At 46.9% G+C, this 27,913-nt stretch overlaps 1 protein-coding gene across 1 annotated transcript in view; it reads left to right on the plus strand.

Moving 5' to 3' along the window:
* LOC149350828 (neural cell adhesion molecule 1-like) overlaps nt 1-27,913 on the plus strand; it is a 281,207-nt gene that overhangs the window by 100,485 nt on the left and 152,809 nt on the right. The window contains exons 4-6 of the mRNA XM_089576941.1: nt 6,221-6,478; nt 8,749-9,054; nt 25,003-25,311. Coding sequence (XP_089433067.1) covers nt 6,221-6,478; nt 8,749-9,054; nt 25,003-25,311 — 873 coding nt within the window. The remainder of the gene's footprint in view (nt 1-6,220; nt 6,479-8,748; nt 9,055-25,002; nt 25,312-27,913) is intronic.

Genomic DNA, 27,913 nt, shown 5'->3' on the forward strand with positions numbered 1-27,913 from the left:
GCACAACCTATGCAAGCCAAATTAAGCACGCGTAGAGGAGCGTGGTTCGAAAGTAACAAGAGCGATTCGCTGGACAACTGCTGCGAGCATTTAAATCTTTTTCTAGGCCATGGTAAGTACGCGTGCCGGACAGCGCGCTTGAATGGCAACCTGAGTTCGGTACCTCGAAGGTCCTAAAGATTGTATTCATCCTATTTTTTTTTCTAATTCAGGGCAGCCAGAATCGCGAACGTATACCGTCTCGATCCGCAGGAAGCAATTTCGCTGCGCATATATTTCACGGACGCCGTCTCCCGCCGAAAATGCCCGCTCGGCGCTCCAGTGCTTTGGAGTAACGTCGCGCTCGTTATGTCTCTGCAGCCCTCGTTAGCGTCTTTTTTCTTTGGCAGTCGTCGACATCGTATCCTGCTGTAGTCTCGTCTTCAGTGAAATAGCAACACCGGGAATTCGAAACTAAGATTTATTGATTAAACAATAAGTAAGCCGCCTTGGACACCGGCAGTGCTGCAGCGATGCGCAGGCAGAGTTCCTTGTAAGCGCTCGCAATCACTATAGGCTCTTTTCCAGAGCTCAGCAATACTCTAACAGTATACATAACTCGGCTTTAGTTGTCGTAGTCTGTAAACACACGGTGTTATGGACATATATACGAAGGAAAAAGAAGAACAAATTAAGCTTATAGCATTAAATTTTTCGAAGGGCTTTGACTCGGTGCGGCACGCGAAACTTGTTGAAAAAATGTACACGTTCAGCGTGTATCCGAACGTTATAAATTAGGTACAAACCTACATAGATAATAAGAAGTAATTGCTTCAGATCGATGATGAGCGTTATCAGCTCTAAATATGTACTCTGGTGTCCCGCAATGGTCATTTCTAGGTCCCATTTTATTGCGTTAGCAATACTACTATAGGTTTCGCCTCGTTGTGTAGCCCCGGTCGGTAGGGACGGATGACCTTGAACAGCCGCTGCGCCGAGAAGGTGGCGCGCCGTTGCTTCAGCCGCGCTCCGCTAGATGGCTGGGCGTCGTTCGAAGCACGGGAAGCTAAGAGTAAAATACTATATGAAGAACGCCTGAGGAAATTAGACGATAACAGGTGGGCAGCTAAGGTATTTAAATACTTATACAGAAAGAGCGTTGACTCACAGTGGCGGAAAAGAACTAGAAAACTAACCAGTAAGTATGCCGGTCATGATGAGGACAGAGAAAGAAAGAGCATTAAACGACAGGTTAAAAACGCGGAAGTTAAAAATTGGATTACTTCAATGGAAAAGAAGCATAGTGTAGAACTATATCGATACTGGAAAAGGCAGATCAGGAAAGAATTTTTCTGTGATAACTCAAGAGGCAGTGCCCTACTTTTTGAAGCTAGGTCAGGGTGTCTTAGAGCGCGCAGCTACAAAAAGAAATTTAACGAAGAAGGTGACACTTGTGCAGTGTGTGGTAGATCTGGGGAAACAATTGAACACCTCATACTCAAATGTGATGGTATCCATCCGGATGTCGATGCAGGCACAGTCACTCTTCCTGAGGCCCTAGGGTTTAAAGATAACAATGGTCACGTAAATAAATCTGCAGTGGAAGTTAGCAAAAAGCGATTGGAGGATTGGTGGCTGAAAAGCCGAGATGTGACATAAGGTTAGAAATGTAGGAAACCGTAGGTAAAGAAGATGGCGAATCTTAATGAGAATTGACAACACAGTTGAACAAAAATAAAGAAATAAAAGCTGAGCATGGTGGCAATTGCCACCACCTCGTTTCAAAGGAGGCACTCCTATCCATCCATCCATCCATCGCCCGGCAGCGGCAAGAGCAGTTTGCTCTGTCTACGACAGATGGCGCCTCTAGGAGGTCCGCCACTTCTGGCCTTCGAAGCCGGCGTTAGCAGCATTGGCGCGCAGTGCAAAACGCTGCTGCGCAGCTTTTGTACGAACGTCAAGTGACACTTAAACAACCCAGCTGTAATCAGCCTAATTTCTAGTCAGACCACATAAATAAATAACACCGCGTATTAAATTGGTCGATTTGGGGAATCGAACCAGGGTCTCCGTAGTGCGAGACGAGCGCGCTAACCACTCCGCCATGCCAGCTCGATGGTTTGGAATGAACAAAGGCGCGTCTGTCTTCGTTCACTCCCATCTTCCTCCCTTCCCGTTACGGCGAGTTTTAGGTGTTCACCGAGATATTCCAGACAGATACATTTCCTTTCCTCAAAAACCAATTTACCGACGAGCAAGGCGTACAGCCGAACGGGCGATGGCGTTCTGTGGACTCCCTGGCAGCGTGGCGGAATGGCCACGTGACCAAATATGGCGGCACTATAAATGCGCGCTTGCCTTGGCGGGAATTCTCTGCTATGCAGTCATCTAAGGAGAAGTGGCAGCGACGGGAAGAAGCGAGAAAGCGACAACGTGCACAAGAGACGCCAGAACAGCTTTAAGAACGTCTCGCAAAGCGTCGTGCTAAGGATACAGCTCGGCGACAAATTTCTACCTCGCAGAATGGTTCCACGTCATCGGTCACCGATGAATCTCAACGCCTGACTGCTCAGGAACGTCGCAATGCTACCAGGCGAAGGCAACGCGCCGAAGAATCGCCTGAAGAACGCGCGGAAAGACTCGAAAAACAGCGGATTATCGAGGTTGCCATTGCTAACGCAATTTACCTGGTTTAACCAGAGCTAAACTACTGCCATTTTTTGTTTTTGTTATATATTAATGATACTGGGAAGGAACTACATCCCTTTGTTTAAGTGTGACTGATAGCCAACGATTGTTTTTTAATATTTTGTCCCGTTGAAGATGTTCACAGTCAAGTTTTGTTAAATGAGACTCTGGGAAAGATTCACAGTTGGTGTGTCCAGAGGGGAATGAGTATTAATATTGGAAAGACATTTTACATGAGTATTTCTAATAAAAGAGAGCCTCTAGTTTTCCCATATACAATCAAAAACACCGAAATAAACGCGTCAGCAAGAAGCAGTACCTCGGCGTCACAATCAATTGCAACCTGAACTGGAGGGAACATGTAAACCGTATCTGTGGTTTGCCGCAAAAAAAAAAAAAAGGCTTCCTAAAACGAAAACTTAAGAATGTTAACCCTGATGCTAAACTTAAAGCATGTAAAACTATCATCCATCTATCTTTGGAATATGCAGCCATAATCGAGGGCCCCTATCAACAGTACCTCATTAATAAATTGAAATGGGTTCAAAGACAGATTTATTTCTTCCGCCCGCCAACGACACTAATCGGTAACAGCACTGCTCGCTTTAGCGGAACTGCCAGAACACAGCACTGCTCGCTTTAGCGCAACTGCCAGAACACAGCACTGGAAGAAAAAGAGCGCGACTAACGTTTTTTATCAACTGTATAACAGTAAATTAAATCTCGATCCTGGCTTGTACCTGGGAACACTATCGCCTGGTATTAATCACCCATATGCAGTTATGACCTAAACACCAGGAGTTGACGTTTTTAAGTATTCTTTTCTTCCCAGAACAATAATAGACTGGAGTAACTTTCACTCGCAGTTATTTGTTGACACGTCAGTAGAAAATTTTGTGCATAAATTGGAAACGTGTGTTAAATAAGAATTATGCTTCTTTGCATACCTATCAATTCAATGGTTGTCTAGGTATTATTGTCATTCAAGCCTTGCGTGGCGTGCATTTATTTTTAATTGTTCCTCCGAATGTTCTCTTTTTTTGTTCTTTCTCATGTAACAGCCTGACAGGGCTTACAGTATTGTAAATAAATAATGAAGTCAGTATACGACAGCGGGTGTTTTCTTCTCTTCGTTTCACAAGGACAAGAAAATTCGCGCAGTAATTATTCTGGATCCTCATAAATTATTTTCGTGGAGCGCAGTGCCTTTTTTTTTGTCTTTGTGTTTCACACTCATAAGGAGTACTTGTTTTGCTATCCTAGATAAGAAAACGCTGGTCCACAGAACGCGCTGAAACAAATAGTCTTTTGTAGGCGGCGGATAATGCTCCATCCCAAGTATACTTGCGATTCCTTAATCGTCGTCGAGCCGAAGCTCAGCGGAGGATTAGTGGAGTTTTTCGGTCGCTCCGACTGACTAGCGTAGTTATTCGCTGCCTCTCGACTTCAGGCGTTCGTTTTCATCCTGCACAATGCAGTTGCCGCTCTACGCCAAGCAGTGGTGCACGGCCGGGTTACAGAACAATTTGCACTTCGACATTCTTAGTAGCTCCCTTCATGTACCAGAAAAGTCACTCACGCGCTTGGCACAGGGCTCTGTCCCCTGGACTAAAACTAAAAAGTGATTTCTTCACTTGAGCTGCGGCCTCTTGTGTCTTCTTCGACGGAAAAGCGCCCTTAACAGGCACCCACGTTCTTTCCCAGCAGTTGTCCACAAGTAATCTGTGTGCCTTTCGTTGGTAACATTTACGTTGCACTAAGCAATGAAATTCACCGTTTGCTTAGGGTGTGCGTGCGCGTGCGTGCGTGCGTGTGCGTGCGTGCGTGCGTGCGTGTGTGTGTGTGTGTGTGTATGTGTGTGCGTGCGTGCGTGCGTGCGTGTGTGTGTGTGCGTGCGTGCGTGCGTGTGTGCGTGCGTGTGTGCGTGCGCGTGTGTGTGTGTGTGTGCGTGCGTGCGTGCGTGCGTGTGTGCGTGTGCGTGTGCGTGTGCGTGTGCACGTGCGTGCGCGTGCGCGTGCGTGTTGCACATGCACACACACGCGCGTACGTGTGCGTGTTGGTGCACACACGCACGCGCGTGCGTGTGCGTGTGTGTGTTGCACAAGTCAGCTCACGTTCGATCTGTTAGCTTTCGCTTCAGAGCGCTGGCTCTCTTGTACTGCTTTCGTGTATTTGTCCTATACTCCGGATTGTATTGCGGCGTCTTGATTGGTTTGCGGTAATGTATTCAGTTCCAGTGTTGTCTGCCAGGTCTCAGTCAGTCTTATGACGGCTTGCGTTTATTCTCATTTAATAGTTGGGGAATAAAGACAGCATAAAAAGCCCACTTCTCGCGTCCTATTGTTTTCTCAGTCGTAACCAGACGACGTAATCGTGACTATTAGTGCCGTCTAAAATCGTAGCCCTGTATAGGAATATAAATAAGGATTGCTAAATTCTTGCAGTTAATCTCTTCCATTAGCGTTTACATCGTTATGCGACTGCTAGTTTACAAAATGTTCTGGTCTTGTCTTGCCGCCCATTCCAATGATCTATGCAATTTCATTTTGGCGCCTTAAAAAATATACGCATGAATGTCTAAAACCAAATATCCATTTTTAAGATGTTCACAGCTTTAGTGGTCGCTATAGACCCCCATGAGACCCTGGGGTGGTTTCCCATTACTAAGTGTCTAGACTACAACTCTGTGGCATTGTTCGTACCTCCTCTAGGTACTGTTAAGACAGTTTTTCGCGAGCATGTCTCAAGGATTTATACCGCAAGTCTCGCTAGTGGCGCAGAAACAATTAAAAGGCAGCGCGACCTAATAATGTTTATTTTCAATGTACTTGTAATATTAAGAATCCGATCCAAGTTAGGTGCGGAAGAAAGCCGTAGCGCGCATAGTCTGCAGGTTCACTTGGTTGTGAAAGAGCTGCACCATCGGGAACCGAACAGGGGGCAAGTTGTCAGCAGTGCATCAAATTTTGCCTTGTCTCGTAAGGCGACGCCATCAAGCTTAAGCATCCCAAAGCGCACTTCAGCGAGCATAGACCAGTATTAAGAAAACGATTGGAGCCTCGGCACGATATAGATGTGTCTATAGGCCACAAGTGTGTTCCGGCTATAAGCCTAAAATCTCTGTGGTAATGAAACTATGCAGAACTGGTTTTCTTTAACGAAGCACATGCGTATTACATCGCAACTTTGTTGCACGTTAATGTGACTCGCTTCCGCCCAGCTTTCGCTGAATGGTTGCTGTCAAAAAGGCTATGATTCATAACCGCGAATATCCACAAATTTTCCCTTCCAATGGCAATAATGAGTGTTTCCAGACGCTATGGACGCGTTGTCTAACGAGATTCTACTGAGGCCAGTATGGCGCGTCCTTTTGCTATTTTTCTGATCACTGCATCGTGATTTGCACTTACGATTCAATTTCTCGCCAATTACCGACAAGGCATGACATTTCAGTTCAAGGAGTATTCCTAGCCATAAAAAAAAAATTCATGCTAGCGGAAAAGGATGCCACCGAGCGCCTAACACTCTGACGGGACCCTGTGTCTCTTTGCAGCCGGTAGACCAGCGCCAGAAGTGCGCTGGCTGCGGCGGCCACAGCGGCCATCGAGTGACGACGACGAGGAACGGTTGCCTGGAAGTGCCGTGACCACCGTGACATCGGCTCTCGACGACGCACAGGGCTCGGTGTTGGTGCTGAGCAAGCTGCGCCAGGGCCCACTTGCGCGCACCGATCTGCTTACCCAGCTGGTGTGCGAAGTCGACAACGGCCTGGCGGCGCCCGTGCGCACCACCGTGAGAATCGACATGCGCCGTGAGTGGGACTTTAGAGCTCTTAAGCGTACACTCGCTCAGAAAAAAACAGTGCTACTGCTCAAGCAGGCACGTAGCTATAATTTTTGTTTTTTTTTCGGAAGGGGCCCTACGCAATTTTTTTTTTTGTATCTAGAGAGGGGGAAGAGAGGGGGAGGGGGGTACTTGGTGGTGCATGCTCAACGAGACACTTCTAGGTGGATTAGGATAGGGGGTGTTTTTCATTTTTTAGAGGGGGGAGGGGTGGGCGACGGGCCGCCTTGGATGCCTGCACGTGCTCGAGAGAGAATGCGATCCCTGAAAGCTTGAAATGCGCAATCAGCAAGTTTCTGACTACCTAAAAGGCCCGCACATTATGACACTTCCTGCGATAGAGCACTGAAGTTTTATGGCGAACAAATTCGTCGCGGTGTTTTGCCTAGTGTCTTCGTTCCTATCCGCCCTGTTGGGTTCCTCAACTCATGGGCGCACTATTATTAGCAATCAATGTAGTAAGGTTAGTTTGCATTCGTTGTGATCAAGGTTACTTTCACGATATTTATGCGTCAGAGTTGGTATATCAATCCAAAGCTTGTTTGTGGATGCCATCTGCGTTCAGCATACGTAGTGCATACTGTGGCTCTCATCGCGCAGTCTACAAGACGTTCCAGCACTTCGTACATAAGAAGTAAGTTAGGTTCTCGCACTCTCTTGTCATGAAAATTAGCTATCATGTCAAGGCAGTCACCTTACCGAGCTCCCGTTAGGGCACAACTTAGAATTCATCGGCTGCAATTTACTAAGAGCTCCTTTTTACGTACTAACTGAACGACCATTACGTGCCATGGCTGAAAGAGCGGATATGGTGCACGCCCTATCGACGGGCTTCGGATTAATTTCAACCTCCTGGAGCTCCTTAACGTGAACTGAAATCTCGTCACATGAGCACTTCAGCATTTCCCCTCCATCGAAATGCGGATGCAGCGGCTGGGAATGAAACCCCCAACGGCGTGCTCAGTAGCAGAATGCCATACAGAGATTAACCTTTATTTTTTTTTTCAATGTGTCCGGCTAATGCTGTGGCGCGAGAAGGTTCATATATGAAACTATCAGCCGAAAATGAGATTAGCAGTGTTAATGCGAAGAAGCCATTAATTAATAGCGTTTATAACTAGTACAGCAGAGATGTTAAGCTTTAGGATAAGTACAGAGATAATCTCAAGGCTTGGCCAGTACAGTGAGAACACAATTACAAAAGGAGACGCTCTTTAGTAGCCCTTGGTAGTCTTCTCAAATGCGAAGCTTTATCGTCTTGTGTAGACTCCAAGACAAGTTTGTAAATAAGAAAATGGCATTGCATAACACAAGCTATGCAGGTTTGACCGGCGCAGAGAGAATTGATTTTGGTAGAAATCATGCAGTACCGTCACGAAGGTGTCCATTTTAGTCTTTATTGCAAGTCCCTGCATTTCATCAAAATAGCTTTGTCTCTGTGATGCAAAAGTGCCGATGGCTGAACAGCCGCTCACGTTACTGCAGGGCTATTGATGCTATGGGAAACGATCCTCCTCTAATGAGATTTTTAGACAGCACAAGTACCTGCGCAGTATATATTGAAATTCGAGACACGTCCCGCATCATTATCGCCTATGTGAGTATTACGAGATTTGCTAGATGCAGCACATAACTTCCTTCGGTAGCATGAAGCCTGCTTAATACTTTCACTCAGCAACATTAGCGTTCCTTCGTTCACTCGTTATCCCTGACATGAGCAATGTTTTCTCTGGCATGAGTTTGTCGTTGTATGCGAAGAAGATGTGGACATTGTGAGAAACGTCGTAACGATAAACGCAGAAACGTCTGGAGATTTTATATCGCAGGAAGTTGACAACAATTCATCAATTTCTACGTGCCACGAAAGCTACGAGTTAATTTCGGCCACTTTCAGTCACTCCACAGCTGCATTTCGATTAATCATAGCGCTATAGCAACTTAGCCACTGCGGCGGTACAAGACTCTTCTCAACACGTTCCTTCTGATGTAGCTCAAGACATAAGAGTGAACAACCTGTCACTCGAAAGCGAGATGATTAGCGGGGTTGATGCTAAGAAGCCGCTAATTAATAGCGTCGCTAACTACTACCGCAATTATGGTACGCTCTATGATACGTTTAGAGATAACCTCACAGCTCTGCTAGAGCCGTACAAGCAGCTTCTATCTGGCGGGGCTTGTGGAATGAACAAAGAAGGACTTCATTCGCCTGTTGTCTCTCTCCCATCCCTGTACGCGCAGTGGCCCCGCTGACGGTGCGCATCCTGCGGGCGTCGGGCGGCGCACTCACGGCCGGCCTACCCGTCGAACTGGTCTGCGAGGCCCGCGGCTCCCGACCACCGGCACAGCTCACCTGGTGGAAACGCGGCGTCCAGCTCGCTCAGAGCTTTGGCCACGCGTCGGCGGACGGCAACGTGTCCACCTCCGTCGTCAGCTTCACGCCATCAGCTCAGGACCATGGCCAGGGACTGCGATGCGTGGCCCGCAACCCAGCTCTTCCCTCTTCGGCGCCTGCACCCCAAGACCGATGGGCCATGAACGTCTATTGTGAGTGCCTGACTGCAGCCTTTCCTTTCCTTTCTTGCATTCTGTGTCATGACGGCAGGGCGAAACTTCCGCCTCAGGTAACATAGCTAGACCAAGCAATGAATTTAAACACAAAGAGAACCAGATGATTGGCTGCTGGGAATAAAGTGCTCGGAGTGGTGTGGTGTGAAATCTAGAAAATGAGCGAAAAGAGGAAGCAGAAAATTTCACGAGTCTAGGTTGCTGCCTGAAATACACAATCACATCACAATGTAATAACATCTGCCAGGATGTACCGATTTGCAAGGTTCCCAGTGTAGACGAGAAAGTAGTTTTTTTTTTTTGCAGCTTATATTAAGAAGCAGATTCCTTCTTCCATTCCACGTTTGCTTCAAGGACGAAAACAGGAAGCCATGGGGCTTAAAAAAGGGGCCTTTCTTAAAAGGGCCTCTCCAGACCCTTCTGCAAAACGATATTTATTTTTTAACTCATTTCCGAACGTACCGAGAAAAAGAAAATGAATACTATTAGCGAATATTTTCAGCAAGTGAATACGAGAAAATCAAAAAAAGGGACGAGATAAACAGCCGCCAGACCCAGGCTATTTCCTATTCGTGGCTCCCATGCCATAGAGAATAGGGCTACAATTGCAACAAGCACCTTTTTTTCTGGATATAAATAATACTGTCTGCAATCGCTCTTTCGAGAAGAAGTTTCAATTTCACCTATTCGACTATCTCATCGCAACGTTTCCTTTGTGATTAGGTAGTCATCAAATCCCGGAATACAGTCGAGATAAAAAAAAAACACACAGCATTTCGGAACTGTCTAGACTAGAAATATCTCCTTGTATCATATGGTTGAACCAGATTGTTTATGCTTTGAAACTTTTAAAACTACACAACTCACGAAAAGCAGCACTGTACGAAAAGGCAGGAACAGTAGTAATGAAGGCTCGTCTTATTTTGTGTTTTCTGCGCTTTAATATATGAGGCCTGCAAGGCGCTTTAGGTCTGAGGAAGAGTGGAAGGTGTCTGAGATGAGATAAAGCGAAGGAGTAGCCGTTTTGCTCGAGTCAAGTATGCAATTACATCGCTGTTGCAGTTGAAACGTACCCAGGGTTTCTTGCTCCTGCTATCATAATAGAACATTGAGGAGCTGAGAAACAACATGAGGTTAAGATAACCGTGCTCACGCGTCTTTACCTTTTCGAATTCTCTAAGCCAGTACAATATTGTGCGCTAATTGCGAAGTAAATTTTAGCAGCGTGCAGCCGGGAAATAATTTGCTTTTTTTTTGTATAAAACGAAGTGTATGTTAGCTTCATGCGAGATATTCTCGGCATGAGCACTCAGTAAACAAGCTGTTCAACACACATATGCGTCAACTATGTCGCTCACAAAGTCTCAAGTTTTTGGTTATATGCATCTACAGCCAATGCCTTTGTGGGGTAAAAATTAGTTTCCTCGTGGTCGCGCAGCCTAAAATCGGGACGTGCAGCCTGCACTTCGGTGTGGGAAGACTTCTATGCCTATGCGCCTGCCAGTTTCAGAGCGCGCGCGCCAAGGCTGCATAAGTAGTCAGCTCTTTCACCTTCCTTGTTCATAATTCATGAAGCTACCTGTCAACGTGCGGGTACATTGCCGATATATTCGCACGGAACTTCAGAGAAGAGAGAACTGTATCGTTGATTTTCTGATCATAGCATAATACATGACGCTATCTTACAAACGCGTTCAGTTGAAACCTGTAACGCCTAACGGTACGTGTTGCCTGGTTCTCATTTCCTGCCGTTTCGCTCAAAATGTGGTCGTTCAGATTTGACGGAAGCCACAAAGCGACAAACAGCATTCTCTCAGCAACATTTCTCCATCAAGGGGCAGCGAAATATGGGTGCACGGATGACTATAATTGCTGAAAAGTATCGAAATAAGATAAGCTTATTTCAACGTTAGTTGATACTAAATGATATTTATCGCAGCGGGTTTTGTAAAGTTAATAAGCACCGCAGCTTATAAGATCAGTTCCACGCTCTCACGTACCTGTTCATGTGTCCGAAGTTTTGTTTAACTGATCACAATATTTTAATTTTCATTTTAAAACTTGTCATTAAAATGGGACGATGTCTGAGACAACACTACGGTCTTCTTTTTTTTTTTTTTAGTAAAACACCCAAGAAATTTTGCCGTACGCTGAAAATTGTGTAGGCTTCGATTGCGCGTCTTTGTCCCGGTCTTTAGTTCCAGATTCCTGAGCAGACACTTAATGAAAAGAATGAAAGAATGTACCCTCAGTTCACCAAACTCGCTTCGCTAACTCAATGGCCGCAAGCTTCAATTAGTGTAGCTCTGAACTCAGCCAAGGGGACTGAGCTCGCGTCGCCGCCGTTATGTCAAAAGCCCGAGAAGCAAGCCTGGTGTTTGTCTGAGCCCTGCCGTTCCTCTGAGTAGCCGCGATACCATGTGGCTTGAGGTCCCTGAGTTCTCTACCTGACGTTCTGGTACGTCCACCGCACCCAGTGACCAGATAGCTCCCTCAATCCTCTGTGCTCTCTCACAATCTGTTGGCAGTGCAGTGCAAGTGGTGTTCGCGGCATAAAAAAAGGGGCCGAGCTTCCAAAGCATTTCGCGTGTATACGAGCACTTCGTGACTAGCCCGGCGGACGATAACAAAAGTTACTCTCAATCACGTATTGTACTAAAGCGCGAAAGGCTTTAAGAATTCCTCCCTAACCTGCTCATGTCAGCTGCAGCGCCCACTTCTGTGTCCATATTGTGAGACAGAGCAGAAAATTGGCGCAATCGATCGACCCACATGACAATGCTTTGCACAATGGGCACTCCACAACCTGGTGGTTACTGAAATGCCTCAGAGTCTCTGGACATCATGCAGAGGAGTTCACACTCCTGCTGAAGATAGGGTCTGCAAACGCATTCTTACTACTAAAGGGCTGAATGACGTCGCGGCGGTGCACAAACCTAGTTTTGAAGAAGTGCGGGAAGCGCTCATTTGCTATACGTACACGAGGCTGAGGTTTAGGTCGCCGGTGACTAGCGTCGGAGTGTCGTAGGCTCACGCCACGAGCAACTGTTTGGACTACGAACTTCGTAACGTTCCACTAGGAGCCGCCTAGCGAGGTCATCATCATCAGTCTGACTACACCCACTGCAGGGCAAAGGCCTCTCCCATGTCTCTCCAATCAACCCTGTCCTTTGACAGCTGCGGCCACCGTATTCCCACAAACTTCTAAATCTCATCCGCCCACCTAACTTTCTGCAGCCCCCTGCTACGCTTGCCTTCTCTGGGAATCCACTCCGTTACCCTTAAGGACCAGCGGTTATCTTGTCTTCGCATTACATGCCATGCCCAAGCCCATTTCTTCCACTTGATTTCGACAAGGATGTCATTAACCCGCGTTTGTTCCCTCACCCACTCTACCTGCTTCCGGCCTCTTAACGTTGCACCTATCATTTTTCTTTTCATAGCTCGCTGCGTTGTCCTTAACTTATGCTGAACTCTTTTTCGCTAGCCTCCACGTTTCTGCCACATAGGTGAGTACCGGTAAGATAGAGCTGTTACATTTTACGGCGTCTTTTGACGTCGCCGTAATTCAACTGATACAAAGTACTGAGTTCTTGCAGGGGCACGTTGCGACGAGAAACCTATATGTTCTACTCGTCTGTAAATTGTGACGCCAGTAGCTTTGTGCTTGAATTGCTCCGTCACACGGACGCAATCGCGCCGTTGCGCCGGCGACGTTGTGCGTTCCCCTGTCCGTACGGATCGCATAAGTTGTCGTGACTACACCATAGCCTGTGACTTTCTAGTGCGCGGAGTCCTTACTTCACACTCTTCGTTTTTAACTCGGCTTTCTTTTATCCTTCCACTTGACGTACCCCATCCCTGTCCCCCAGTACACGGTAGAAAACCGGCACTTTTACCTGGCTAACCTTTGCTCCTACTTTATATCTTTCCTACGTGCAGCGAGTGCTGTGCGTGTAAAGGCGGCGTATATGCGCCCTAGAAAGCTATCGCTGTGAAACATCATCAAATTGTACTTTTAGTTTTTTTTCCCCCCTTTTCCTTGTTAAAAAGCTTCGCTCAACACATGGCGAAAGGCGTCGAACTCGGTTCAATTTGTTCGAGTACACGCTCCCTTCCGCCTCGTGTCAGAGTATGGCGTGAGATATCCTAGGTAGTGGCCTTCTGGACAGACCGAGGTCGGGCGCATAACGGCCGCCCACAACCGTGTCGTGATGGCGTACTCGTGCGCAGGAGCTCGTGAGCCGTCGAGTCATCCCCGGCGGTCGATGAGAGTGTACGCGGACCGCGGACGTGCGCAGTGTTTACCGCAAAAATGCACTGCTTTTTGAGCGCAGCTTTAAGTGCAGCAGCATAATGAACTCTGCGTCTGTGTTTGCTTCCTTTATGCTCTCTTCTCCCCCGCTCGCATTTGGGATTTTCATGGCCAGGCAGGCTTTTTCGGGCGTCGATAAAAGCCATTCCGAGCTGCGCTTCCGTGATAGCGGGATGTTAACAGCGGCGCTGCCCCCGATGCGCGAATTTCCTCTGATCTATACCACGCGTCGTTCTTGTCACGGCATCGTGTTCACAGTGGTGTGCACGAACGCCGAGCTGCTGCACGCAGGCGCTTTTGTTGGCCGTGTATTCTGTCAACAGCCAAGCGCATTAACGCGCCGATGCTTCCCAACGGGAAGCGTCTCCATTGCGATATGTAACGACCGCTGTCTTCGCGCGCTCGCTCTAAAATAGCGCTGAGGGACGGGAAAGCATAGGTGTCTGATTGTGACTTGGAGGTTCGAGCGCGTACCTGTCTTTGGCTTCGATTGAGGGCCCAAACAAAGCAGGGATGACGTCTAAGCCAGCGGACCCAAAAGATCGTTAAGCGACACCTGTGTCACGCTACGTGTCATGACACTTCCTGTTAGCAGAGGAATCGTGTTCTCTTGTCGCATTCAGAGAAGCGTGTTCCTGCGCGCAGGGAACAATAAGCAGTTCAAGAAAAGAGTGGACGAATACTGACAAGCGCCTCCGTAGGACGTATTTCGATTGAGCTGACACTGTTTCCTGCCACCTGACTTCTATCGTTGCTGGGTTACTGGCAACGTCGCCTGCGGGTGTTCTGGCCATCGTCTTCCAAACGTGGCTGAGTGAACCGGTAGACCTATTTTCAGAGCATCGTTTCGCTGCTGTATCAACGTCTGGCATCATCGCGAGCGAAAAATTCATGAATTCACCTTTATTTGTACTCAATCTAAAAACACTGCTTTATTCTTGCGTTCACCATTAGGAGGTAAAGGAAGAGGCTGTATCCGTGCTCTTGTTGTAGAAAACAAAAAAACCTCCACAGAATCTTCATATACCGCAGAGGAGAATCAAAGATACTTTTCAGTGCGTCTGGTGTTCTTTTAGAGCGCAGCTCTTTGGCGTCCGTTCCTGGGTTTCGCGTCGTCGTCGGCGTCGGCCTCGTAACCAGCTCCGCCCCCCTTTCATCCCCCCAGCGCTAGCAGCAACCGACTGATACCGCTGGATGCCGCTGACGCCGCTAGAGACTCAAGATAACGTGACTGCATAGAACACCGTCGCCGCCATGCAGAAAGAGGAGGAAAGGGTCCCCCCCCCCCCCCCCCCCCTGTTCTTGTGTGGCAGATAGGGTGCTCTTCAGTTGCCGACGCGCCGGTTATTTCACGTAGGCCCCGGCACGTCGACGAATACGTGACCACCTTCCCACGGCTAGACCTGGTTCTTAGCGCTGCGGAAGCGAGGGTATCATATTGTTTGTGTCGGCATCGGCGGCGTTGTCCCTGAAACCAACTCCGCAGCTGGGGTTGACTCACTATCGAAAAGGTGAAACAGCTTATTTGCTGCGCTCAAATTTCGCATTAGGAAGTAAAGTAATCGTCGGTAATTTTTCGACTACGCATAGCCACTCGGTTGCTCAATGTTTTCTTACACAAGCAGAACCAGAGTCCCAATCGAACACAATGCGTTGCCCTATCAAAGACATTGCTTCTTTTTCAAGGTAAACGCCTAATAATAGTTATTGCACCATTCTAGCCTTCATTCTATTGCTTTCGAGCTTCCTTCTTTGTGTTTTTTGGTGCCTCCATCTTCACCGTACGCTCCTATATATAGAGGCTCCTCCTGTCGCATATGCTCTCCGTTACTCTCAGTGGCCTACAACGGAGTATCAGGTCCGACACCGTATGCTGCCGTCAGAGACTCTGTATTCTAATGTTTCTGCGCTGAAATTAGGCATCTATACAGCTATCATTCACAAGTCACGAAGATGAGGTATATGTACCGGTGGCGCCGTCAGCGGCCGGTGCGACGTCTCCTGCTTACGGGCGACCGCGGCAGCCGTCGCTCCGTGGTCCGTCCGTCTTAGAGGCAGACGGGCGTGAGCGAGCGCAAAGTAGCGTTTCCTCGCAGCCATGAGGGTCCGCTTTGATTTCAGCACTCCGGCATGACAGCAGCATTTGTTTTCATGAGGGGCAGATTGTTCGGCCGTCACTGTTGGGCGCCATATTCCCCGGGCGGTAATCAGGGAGCCGAAGGGCTGATTAATCCGCCCCGGCGGACTCGTAAATACTTATGGCCGCCAATTTGGCCGTCTCGCTGAAGGGGAAGAAGGGATCAGGGGCCGGCTCTTGTCGCCTCGCGCCTCCTCGAGAGCGCCTCCGCTGAGCGTCCCGCGCAGTAGTGACAGCGAGGCGATCGAATCGGCCCATAGCTGCTGGCGGCCGCGTCGTCGGCAGTCGTCGAGCGGCGGCCACCTCCGCCGAGTCGGCTTCGAGCCGCGAGTCCGATCGGGCTCCGCTCATTCTTTCCCAGAACACCCCCTCTCGGCCCCCATCTCTCGTCCAGACTTCCCTAGGCTGCCCTCGATTCCGCAGATTCCTTTCTTCTGTCTTTTGGCCGGCTCCGACCATTCTAAGCGGGCTCGTTTTGCCGCACTCCGAACTCTGTGCACTTGCTTCTTTTCCTGCTCGTCTCCATGCTCTTTATTTTGCTCTCATCGCTTTCTTATATTTTTCGTTCTTTCTTTACCCTTTTGTGGTCATAACATGAGAGCGAAAGGGGGTAAGTGCCCACTTGTATTTACATATGGTCTGGTTGCCCAACCGGTGCCGCGTTTTTGCATAGAGATGATATAGGCGCATAACAAATCGCGTCCTTCTGGATTGCGAAACTTCCTAAAGAAGACAGAAAACCGCAGTTACCTTTTTTTTTGCCTGGGCTTCTTTTCTTTCTGCCATTCTTCTTTCTATGCACTTACTTTTATCGATTCTCTGGTTCTTTATTCTTTTTTCTCTTCCTTGCTTGCACCCGTCTCTACAGTCCTCCACCCTACATCCTTTCTCTCTTTTCGTTCTTTCCATCTTTGTCGTCTTCCCGACACGCTTTCTTCTCGTTCAAAAAGACTTCTTCAGATATTCATGCGGACGTCTTCGTGCATTATCTGACGACAGCTTTCAATGGTCCCGCTCCCTGCCTCGAGAATTATGTGCTCCCCCTTGCTGTTTTCCAGACAAGGTTAATTTATGCATTCACGATGTTTTACTCAGGCTTCTTAGCCACGTAATAAAGAATCTATAGGGAGATGCTAGATTTGTTCCTGGAAACTTGTATTTTTATTTGTTCTTAAGAGCCTCTTGTGTCGATGTCCCCCATCTTATCCTGACAGCTTCTACGAAATCGTATAAAAAGTAAGTCTGCGCACCACGGTATCTATATCGCTTAATGAGATTGGTATACTTAAACGGAAGAAAGCCTCTGCGTATATTTTTAAGAGATATTGAAACCAAGGGAACAAAAGCTTTGTAAGCCAATTAACTTCCTGGGTCGATATTTTCCTATTGGCGTGATCATATAGCTTTGCGCCTTTTCTGCTAGTTAATTCCCACGCGTGTGCAGTGTGTTTCACAGCTGGCTCTTAGCCTGAAAGCGCATATCGCCTTTCTACGAACTCGTGCATTGTTCATAAGAGGTACATACTCCGCAATTTCTTGCTACTGAGTGGATAAATCATTTGAATAGCTACCCACAGTTAGCATTCTTGAGTACACACGAAATGATCAGGGCCAGAATTCATGAAAGTATCTAGTTTTTTTTTTCTTGTCGTTGTAGCGCTGTGTGACTATCCGACCAATTGTGACGGCACACCTAGACGATGGCTTAATTACAATTTCTTGGAAGAAAGACTCCGGCCATCAGCTATTCGCACCTAAGAGCAGCTAACGCCAGAAACTTTGTAAACCACTGGCCACTCCGACTGCTTTGCGTAGTTGAGATGGCAGTCTTTTTTTTTTTGCTTGCAAATTTTAGAGCAAATATATGATGCAAAGTCAAATTAAAATCTTTCTCTGCCTAAAGCCTTTAGAAAAGTTATGCTAGGGGGCACACGTGGTCTCATGGAATGCATGCTACGGTATTCATTCACCTTTCCCGCTTTTGCAATCAAAAGCGGAAAGCTTGCATTATATTACCGGCTCTTAATAAACGACCTGTGACTGGGCTATGTTTATGCTTTTCTCGGGAAAGATGGGGTTAGTGTGCAGCAGCAGATCTGTTGATAAAACTTAATTAGCTCCACCGAGCTCCGGCCCCACACGGACGGCAGACCAAGGTGGTATGCTAACCCGAGCCTTTATTCAAAAGCGACGTAGTTACATTGGTACCGGTCTGTTGCGCAGAAATCTCCAGGTATCCGGATTTTAAAGTCTACTCTTAAAGATTCATCCGGCTATATTACCTTTGCATGTGTATCTCTTACTCAAAAATTAATGTGGGGAAAATGAAATAACAAAAAAAAATCGGTTCAAAGTACTCGAATAAAAGAAGAAACCAGGGTGTTCAGGGGAGAGAATACCCAGAAATATCACTGCTTCCGCATTTTTAGCCACTTTCTCTATTTCGACCACGTGCATATCTTCCATACCTCGTCGCTCAGAGACATGTCAAAGAGTCCAGCGACGTGGATACCTCAACTGTTTTGTTTAAACACTTCTCCTCAGTTACTAAAGAAACCGCATTATACTGGGACCTGAGTCGAGCGAAGTCGATACCTACAGTTAGGCACTGCAGAGCTAGGTTCAGAGCTAGGTTAAGAACATAGCGTTTTATTTCTAATGGCACGTTCAAGATCAGCTCATCAGAACATTTTTTTTGCATGTATTGAAATCAGTTGCCTAAAAACTTGATACTACGGTGTCTTTCGCATTTTTCTCTAAAGAGGACAAAGAGAACATAATGGAAAGAAGAAATGATCTTGGTATCAGTGAGAATGCATAAATAACTGAAGTTGCGTTTAAACTCTACATCGCTGTTTTACATAAACATGTTTTAAAATAAAATTTATGCCTAGCGGCGCCACATGCTTGTATCTGTCAAAATTCACGAGCTTAGTAATACAAAACGGCAAATTTTAATGCTGACGGTTCTTGTCCCGCAGATATTTTAAGCAACTGTTTCGCAAAAGCAGACAAAATGAAACACTATGTGATCACATGCATCTATCTTCAAGGTATATATATATATATATATATATATATATATATATATATATATATATATATATATATATATATATATATATATATATATATATATATATATATATATATATATATATATATATATATATATATGTATGTATGCGGTAGCAGTAGCAGTTATACGAAAAGTCAGTTGCAGGATAATTAGTTTTTCAGAGCTGGTATATATGATACGGCTAGCTACCTTGTCTCTCGCTTTTTCATCGCATGGCAGCACCAGAAAAGAAAAAAGGTAAAAGAACACCCCGCATACACAGATTCGATTGCAACGCGTAGCATGCGTGTGTTGTGAACCCTTTCTTCCAGCTGAATTATTTAAGTCAGATGAACAGCAGCGGAGACGGTGACCGTTTGAGCAGTCGAGAAAAATAATTGGTGAGTCATCTGACCGTCGATACAAGTTATCATCTTTAGGCCACGGCAGACGGCCGCAGCGTGGGGCTGTTGGCACTGTTGTGCGACGTGAAAAGCTTTCCACGGTATAGAAATTGCAGTTCGTACAAATATTTGTTTCCCTGAAAAGAGCACTGAAACATTTGCTATGGTGGGGTGATTCATAGCGATAACAGTTCGTAGCTTGAAGAGGCGAACGAAGCGGAGGGGCGTTGCGACAGAGCAGTTTCTAGAGAAAATCGTCACAGTAGGAACTTTTCTATCTTAGGTGACAAAAGCGTGATACTCAAAAGGCTCGTGACTGACACATTTCAGATTAACATTCCGCTTCACAACGTTGCAAGCTTCTGGATATGGCCCATTGCATTGGATATGGCCCACTGCATATGGCCCATTGCTCGTCATGCCCAGTTTGCACACTGCACGTGTTGTTTCGTCGGCTTTTTCACTACTGCCTTCAATTCTTCTTAATTATTATATTATTTATGCGTGTAAATATTAATTAACATGAGATAGAAAGCAGCACAACGTTGGTGCGTTACGGAGCCCAGAAGCGGGTTCTCTTGAGGCCGCAAAAATGCCGGTTCGCCATCCAGATCTCATGCAAAACACCAATTAGATGAAAATGCCTCAAGAAGAATTGAAGAAAAATTGAATCATCTGTCTTATATAAAACGCATCTACAGTGTTAATCGATGAATCAAATTTTGGTACGTGATATATAGACGCAGTTTTGTTCTAACCCCCCCGATCAGCTTCAGATGGCAGGATCATTTGCTATGCTGTTCTGTGGAAAACGACACGCGGCTTCTCAGCGGCAGCGTGATAAGTCGTTTTTTACATGGGAACCTTATTCTCTGTGAAAATCGCGCCTTATTACTCGGCTCATTACCCGCTGCTACCACAGCGAGCTAACCTCTGTGTTTTGCTATAGGGCCGTGCAGCAAGGAATATGACGGACGAAAACGGAAACTCAAATCGAGGTCGCTACACTCACAACGGGCTTTTAAAGCGATTGACTGGATTTGTGTCGTTAAGTTTTCTTTGGTGTCCTAATGACTTGCCCTAATTAGACAGTTTTCAAGCAACACAAAGGCTGGCGACAGACACAAAACTGGACAAACACGACAATGTTTCTTCAGTTTTGTGTTCGTTTTAAAATTACATAAGAAAGCCAACTAGCCCACATTTCTACCCCTGTAAACCTGGATAATTTTATGCTAGCTCAAACCACGCGTACCCTATTTCACACTTATTGGTTTGTATCTTCAGAATCGTTTATTTGAAAATAGCATTTCATTAAAAATATGACGCATTCCCGATTTTAAAAAAATAACGGACTTGTTATTTACTGAGTTTTCCCGCTTCTTAAAAATGCTCTTAAAGAACCACTTACGCAATGAGGGGGCTGGCTCTGAAAGGGCTATCGGGCAAAGATGGTCTCCTAGCGTGCGGTCTGCACCAAATGCCAGTGGTGCAGACTCGCGTGTTTTGGGATACGGCGCTCAATATCTGCAAATTAACCTTCATGGTTCCCTTAGCGGAAGTCAGCGTGGCATTAATGGTATTAATGGTGCGATATGCTTCCTGAAATAAGAGCTATTTATGTGCTTCCACGGATCAATTCCTCAGCACTCCTGTGCATCTCCTTCGGTCGCCTTTATGGCGCCACAGTAGATCTTATTTTCGACATCTCGCGCGCATCAAATTATTATCTAATAATAGATGGCGGTCACACTTGCTCCTTATTTTGACTGCCGTATAATAATGTGGCCGTGTCTGAAGCGACGACTTATCGAACGCAATATCGGCCGCCCTTAAACGACAGACTCTTATGCATCCAAGGGCCATGTTTTTAATAGTGCCTCTGTGCAGCCGAAAAGAACCATGATGACTGCAGTCACGACACCAAGTCGAGGATACTGCGTTCCCGGAAGAAACACATCACCTGTTTTGTGCGGTGAAAACAGAACCTGCGGTAGCCTGACAAGTGTCCGAGAAATCTCGCGCTCAAATTCTTGCCAAGTCTTTGGCAGCTTTCACCGCTATCACAAGCACTGCAAAAAAAAAAAGCAAACAAAAAACTTAGCGGCGAAGGCGACATTCTCGTTTTTCTTCTTTTTTTTTTTTGCAGTTGGAATGGTTTTCATACCAACCTTCTTCGACCGCTCGTACCTCGTTTAGAGTAGATTACGTGCATTTTCTTTTTTTTTTTACTGAGCGACATGTTACCTTTATTTGCTTCACCGAATTTTCCTTTTTCATTTCTTTAGACAGAAATCAGAACAACATGCTAAGACCGACCAGAGAAACACCGTTTTCTCGCACATAATGATCCAGCATTAAAGAAATATTCATGAGCTACGGTGAAATGGCCAAGGGAATGGGCCAGACATTTCGTTAAAGGTAAAGCTATTTAAGTGCAGATGAAAGTCTTACGAGCCCAGCTTAAGCTAAGCCCCAAAAGCAGTTCTGTGGGCGAAGCTCGTCCTGATCATTAACTTCGGTGTTTAAAATCCGCAGCTCTTCGGGAAAGCAGTCATAAGCTGGTAGCAGTGTGCAGCCTACGAAATTGTTGTGCGCATATATTAAAGCCGTGCAGTCATGCAAGTAGCAGCTTGCATCAATTTTTTAGTGCGGCGAGTGCGGTGGCTCCAGGTCTCACAAATTTAATATTTTATTCCGGACGGCGCTCAAAACCCACTGAGTTTTAATATTAGACGACCACGAATAGCGCGAACATCGAGTGAAGTAAGTGGTTTTACACACCAGCGCCATACTGTTGCTTCTGAGGCGTATCGTTGTGCGGACGCGATGGGATAAATTTCGACTAGCTGCGATTCTTTTTCAAGCAACGCAATTTCAGTGCAAGGATCTTTCTTGCATTTCTTTTCCCTCAGAACATAGGTAATCGTAGACGGGCTCGAAACTGCGAAACGGTCCTCAGCAGCCGGACGCCATAACCACAAATTCAGCGCGGTTGGAACTCCACGAACGTTGATACGTTTCGGTGCACCTTAAAGTAGTTTCGGAAGGACACAAGCCACCGCCGAATCAACAGGCGGTCGATTGTAGGCACACTGTCAATCTGCCCAATTGTTCTGCAGGTTTTCTACAAAATGCTACAAACAAATCAAAACAACTATTTTGATTGCAGCGTATTGCTTTCAGCAACTAAAGCACGGAGTATTTTATTTAAAGGGACAGTGAGGGCAAACTGAAGTTGGCCCGTATTGATAGGTTAGCGGCTTCTAACGACGAAGGAGCTATTTTTGCTCCAAACGGAGCTTTAACAAGCCAGGAAAGGACAGAAAAATGAAATACAGGTTTCTACCCCACCGGCCGCTTTGGCAAGCAAACTGTGGTGCGTTAGGGTATTTTCATCGGGAATCGCTGAGGCCAGCACCGCCATTTATTTTCAAACAGTGATCACGGAGGCCTCTTCTATCTTTAAGTCACGAGTTTGCATCGAATGAAGTAAAAATATTCAAATACAATTTTATTTGCACTAGAAGCGAATTTAGCTGCCAGACAAACATCAATATAGCCAAAAAGAGTCATACAATCGATTTTTACTGGCAAGAAAAAACGGATGAAGTTGTCTTCAGAGTGCTTTTACGGCTGCAAAACCTTTTGTAATACATTTGTTGAATTTTAGACTACTTTAAAAGCATGCGATTTCATCAATTATTCAGCATAAAAATGCAGTATTCACTGACTATTTCGCTGTTTACAAGTAAAAATGTTTCACGGGAAGAGCGTTTTTGGCAAAAAAAAACTTGTCATTGCGTTCCTCGCGTGAAGCAGTTTTTGATCAGTTAAGTCCTTTTGTACGCATAGCATGTCTACTCGGACACTCTTGGAAGCGCTCACAGTTTTCAGGCTGCCGATATATAGAAGTGGCGTGGCTCCCACTCATTGTTACGACCGGTACCAATTATGGGCTTCAAAACTTCCTACTCCATGATTTACAGCATGGAGATATATTCAACCGAGATTTGTTTTTCATTACGAAAGGGCTCTTTTGAGACTTTTTTTGGTGAACAAGCATTTTCCACACATTTACAGGCAATGTATAACAAGACGCGACAAGCACGAAGAGCTTCCATCACGTGGTCCAGCAAAATAGCGCAATATTGTCATCAGCTCACTCACATCTTTGAATATATCACTCAAAAATGCGTTGTTTCCCCGTAGCGCCTATGGCGTGAATTGGAAAACCACATTTTGGCGAGAAAATAGAATACCAACATGTGGAACGCACCGGGAGCGGGAGCGTTTATTTCAGTACCTTGAGTGCCGAAATCAAGGCTACGTATACAGCCTTCGTCAAAAGTGTACAGCCTAAGGGGCGGCCCCCTGGAAGTGTTAAGTATCGCGGGGACAGGGACGAGAACTCCTCTCCCCAGCGAGAAGTCATGAACGCTGATGGTCCAAAACGAGCCACACTGCGCTGCTCAGTGGCTAACCCCGTGGGGCGTATACTTTTGACAGCAGTTTTACGTGAATAGCATGAAGCGCCGTTTAGCACGATTTATGCGAGTTAACCAGACTCACTTCTAGGTGAATGTGCCTTCCAGCGAGTGTCACAAAGTTTGTCGTGTGCCACTGTCTGAATGACACTACAAACGAGTGTCCCTCGCTGAAAATTTCACTAAATTTTTCCGTGTTGTAGGGGTATAGATTTCACTCTGTAGTGTGCTTCTGAGGCCTCCTCCCTCGATGACATCTATGGTTCCTGTCCACAGGAAAGAGCTTTCTGTGTACGTATGAGAAGAGGTTCATGGGTTAGGTTTCCGGCTGCCGCTGGCGCATACCGTCGTGGGCGGTGCTCAAAGAAACCCGTGCGCGTTAACCCGTGCGCGCTAACAACCGCAGGCGCTATAAATGAGCGCCCAACACTTAACAGCGGTGTGTTTCAAAGACTTGCTTAGTTTCGGCGGGCAAAAAATTATTATTATTTTTATTGTAGCAGTGGCTATCATGCGATTATTTCCTGGCTTCCAGGTCTAGATCTAGGTCCAAAAAGGCTAACATGGAACAGAGTGTCAAAAAAGAAAAATAAGGGAAACTTAAGCTTTGCCTTAAGCGCATGATGCGACAGCGTCAAGAGTTGTTTGCTACTTTGTTTCTTAATTAGTACCGCTTTCTAATTCCGCTCTCATTAGAATACAGTTAAGCACGCATACTAGACCCCGACATACACCACAAGACACACAAGGTCTCCCCTTAAGCGAGTCCAGCGAACGTGCCTCAATGTCCTAGGGCTAGCGTGTCTGACTCATAACCCAAGAATCGTAGGTTTGATTCTCAACTAACTGCCCCTGTTTCCTTTTCATAGTATTTAATTTACTTTGCAACATTACAAGCCATACTGACATTTGAGTCATGCTACGACTTCGTAGCCACAGTTGAACTTGTGTTTTATTCATTTTCGTTCCACCGCTCAATGTGTGACGTCACAATTCTGTCGACCAAGCCTGAATTAGTGAGCCAACGTGCGCAGCTTTTCCTCGGAGCAGCCGCTCTAACGCTGCCACTTTAAAATAATACCTTCCAAAAGGTGGAGTCGTTTGTTCACTCGTTTCCTTTTTGATGAAAGTCAGACAGCTCTCCTTGAACAATGTATCATCTACTTTTTTTTTTCAACAACGAAACGTCCATTCACGGACAACCTAACCTGAAATGATAGGACGACTGCCCGCAGCTGCTGGTGGCTCCATGAAGCTACGAGCACGTGAACCGATAACGAGAGAAGCAGCAACACGAGAGTGCAGACAAGCGCATCGTGTCGCTCGCTTGTTGCCTTGTTGCGGGCTCGCATTCTCGTGAGCTATTCGGAGCCACCAGTAATTTCTTGTCGTCGCTATGTCATTTCAGAGTAGGTTGTACATTACTGTACTCGATGCATGATGATGGGCGCTTCGCACTGGCACCTCTTCCGATACGTATGCAAAGGCTGCGCAATCAGTTTGTTGCACGCATTTGTGTTTCGCAGACAAGCCGAACGTGACGCTGCGGCTCGGCCAGCCATTTCGCGAGCTCGAGATCCAGGAAGGCGGAGACGTGTACCTCGAGTGCGTCGTGAACGCCAACCCGCCTTCGGCCGAGGTACATTGGTCCAAGGACGGCGTCGAGGATTTCGCCACCAGAACGCTGAACGGCTCCACGCTTCCCGATGTTGTCATCTCCGGCCGCTTTCTGGCGCTGCAGAAGGCCCGGCGCAGCTTCTCCGGCCGCTATGCCTGCAGCGCCACCAATAGCGAGGGCACCACCACCAGCAACACGCTGCGCCTCAAAGTGCTACGTGAGTGCAGCCTTCCATTTGTCGGATAATGCTTGGCTAGCAGTGAAAATGCGACCTTGCGCTTGGCTCCCAGCGGGGCAGGTCCTCGTTCCCAGAGAGACGAGGAGAGATAACTTCACTGCCAATTAACGACCTCTGTTCAGGCAGCTTTCAGGCAGAAGGCTGCGGAAGCCGCAGTGGGCTGTTGTGCTGAAGAAAACTTGGTGGGAAAGGTAGAATTTTAAAGTCTGTTCTTGAGTGAAATGTTCTCCACTAAAAAAAGAGAACAGAAAAATTAAGGACGGCTCCCATAAGGTGCATCGGCGTGACAGCGCCTGGTTCTTAGGGAAAATGCAACCATTACAAACCAGCGGCAGTGCTTTCAACAAGCCTATACAAATATTAAACAGAGCTTAAGGACCGCCAGTTCCCCAAAGATGTTCGAATCTTAATGGTGAAATAAATTTCTCGCTGCACTCCTGAAGCTGCTGAAGTGTTCTCTAAATGTTTGTTGAGAACGGTCTTCCGCAGCCTGGGCAGACGAAAGCAGCTCGGTGTATGCTTAAAGGGAAGACACATTTATTATGTGTATACTTAGCAATTCATACGAGAGGAGGCGTGGGACCGATGCATGTGTCAACCGTTGAGTTCAGGGACTCACGATTCTTATAGCACAGCAAATACTGAGCGCTGGAGTCGCTTAAATCCATAACACGCAAATTTATACTCACTGAAAATCCCATTCGTCGTCATTTCTTTTACGCGAGGCCTTGTGCCTGTACACCATTATTCACTATTCCGAGGCTTTCTACCTGCCACCATGGCGAAGGCCGTAGAGGTCCTGTTCTTTAACTCCACACACTCCGTTGTATTAGGGATCTTGGTCTCCAGCCGTCTTTATCTTGCTACTGGGCCCTCACGCCTTCTTTGGGCATCAGCATGCTTTGCATGCGCGTTCAGAAGCTCGTTGCTGCTCGGACTGTGCACGTCGGCGCTCGCGAACAGCGGTGGATTACTATTTCTTGCTCTACTCTTCAGGAGGACCCTACTTTACATTGCTGCACCATGTGCGAATAAAGGAAAAACTAATTATGCACTCTGAATACCTACGTACATCACAACGCAATTTTAGAGCTAGGCTGTGATACCGACTCTCTGCCATTGCGCACATTGAAAACAGGAAAGTGCACTGATCGGGCTGGAAATAGACGAACATGCATGTATTTACCTGCTGCTCTGGTGACTTTACGATGCGCGAGCCGTTTCGTTTTTTTCACACAATAGCGGTCGCATAAAGATATGGCAGAATGAATCTAAGTCCAATTAGTTATCAAAGCAGGTGAACGCAGAGATCTCGGAGTTTTACTCACAAGATGTTCACCATAATCTTCCAAAAGAAAATTATTTATGCAGCTACGGTTGTAACCAGCCATAGTTAACTCCACAACCACAACCGCGGCACATCTGCAGCTTCCATAGCAGCTACGATGGCTGTTGAAACCAACACTAAAAATGCAGTTTTTATCCCTTAATCGGATCCTTCCTCCAACAGCACAAGCCACAGCCTCGAAGACCCAGCCGACTGCATGAACCTCGTGACCCCGCTCGAGAATGACAGTTGGCACAAGCGCTTTGCGCCGACAGCGCAGCGCTGTGCGGCACCAGCATTATTGAGGGCTACAAAGACGGTCAGCTTTCCAGATGAGAAAGCCCGTCCAGCTAAGCGCCCATGGGATGGAGCGCCGGCCGCCAGCGTAGCACGTATTTCCCCTGCGTAAACCAGTGCGGAAGAGCCGCGGCAATGATGGGCAGCGGAGGGGAAAAGACGGCAGACGGCGGGAAAATCCTTAGTCACGGTCGCACCTCGCGTGGTGGCAGGAATGCGGGGGACATCTTTGCGACCCCAGGGATTCCGCACTCTCGCGCCGTCGACCGGAATGGATTTAATGCTATAGTACTCGGGTCGACGTCTTCCTTGCTCCCAGCTCTACCTGGATCACGCTATGAACGCTTCGATGGCAGCGAGCGTGGCAGCGGTGTCTTGCCGGAAAGATGTCGGGTAGCGCTCCGCAAATTGTGCTCTGTAGAAAGGCTCGCTCAGCCCCACTGCACTCAGCTTTAAGTAGTGCAAAACGGATCTGTTAGCAGAGAGGGACGGCCATGATTTCTGGGATAACAACAGCGTGCATTTGGCTGTCAACCGCAGCAGTTTCGATATTTTAAACTCATGACGATCGACGTACCGGATGTGGGTCCATCGCTGGTGATGCGCGACTTGAGATTCCCCCGTGAAGGGCAGGTAAAGTGCTGCGACAAAGGGGTTCCAGTCTAAGAAAATGACGCTTGTACTGGCGCCAGTTTCATAGCCTTCTCGTCCCCAGCAGTAGAGTCTTACGGATCTGCAAACATGAGCTGCTCGCCATAAGCCATGGACCAGCGTGCCGATGACGATCAGTACAAAAAGCGCTGCAGCATTCCAGTAAAGGAAGAATCCTCTCCTAAGTCGTACCCGCTCTAATGACCCTTTCTCTCTTCCGGTCGTAGACTTCGAACTGAGAGGCGAATTCGATAATGCGGCAACACCACCCCGAGCGTTTTTTCTATACGTTGATTCTCGTGGACA

This window comes from Amblyomma mixtum, chromosome 3, assembly GCF_055824585.1.
Source record: "Amblyomma mixtum isolate Tamu chromosome 3, ASM5582458v1, whole genome shotgun sequence".
Lineage (NCBI taxonomy): Eukaryota > Metazoa > Arthropoda > Arachnida > Ixodida > Ixodidae > Amblyomma > Amblyomma mixtum.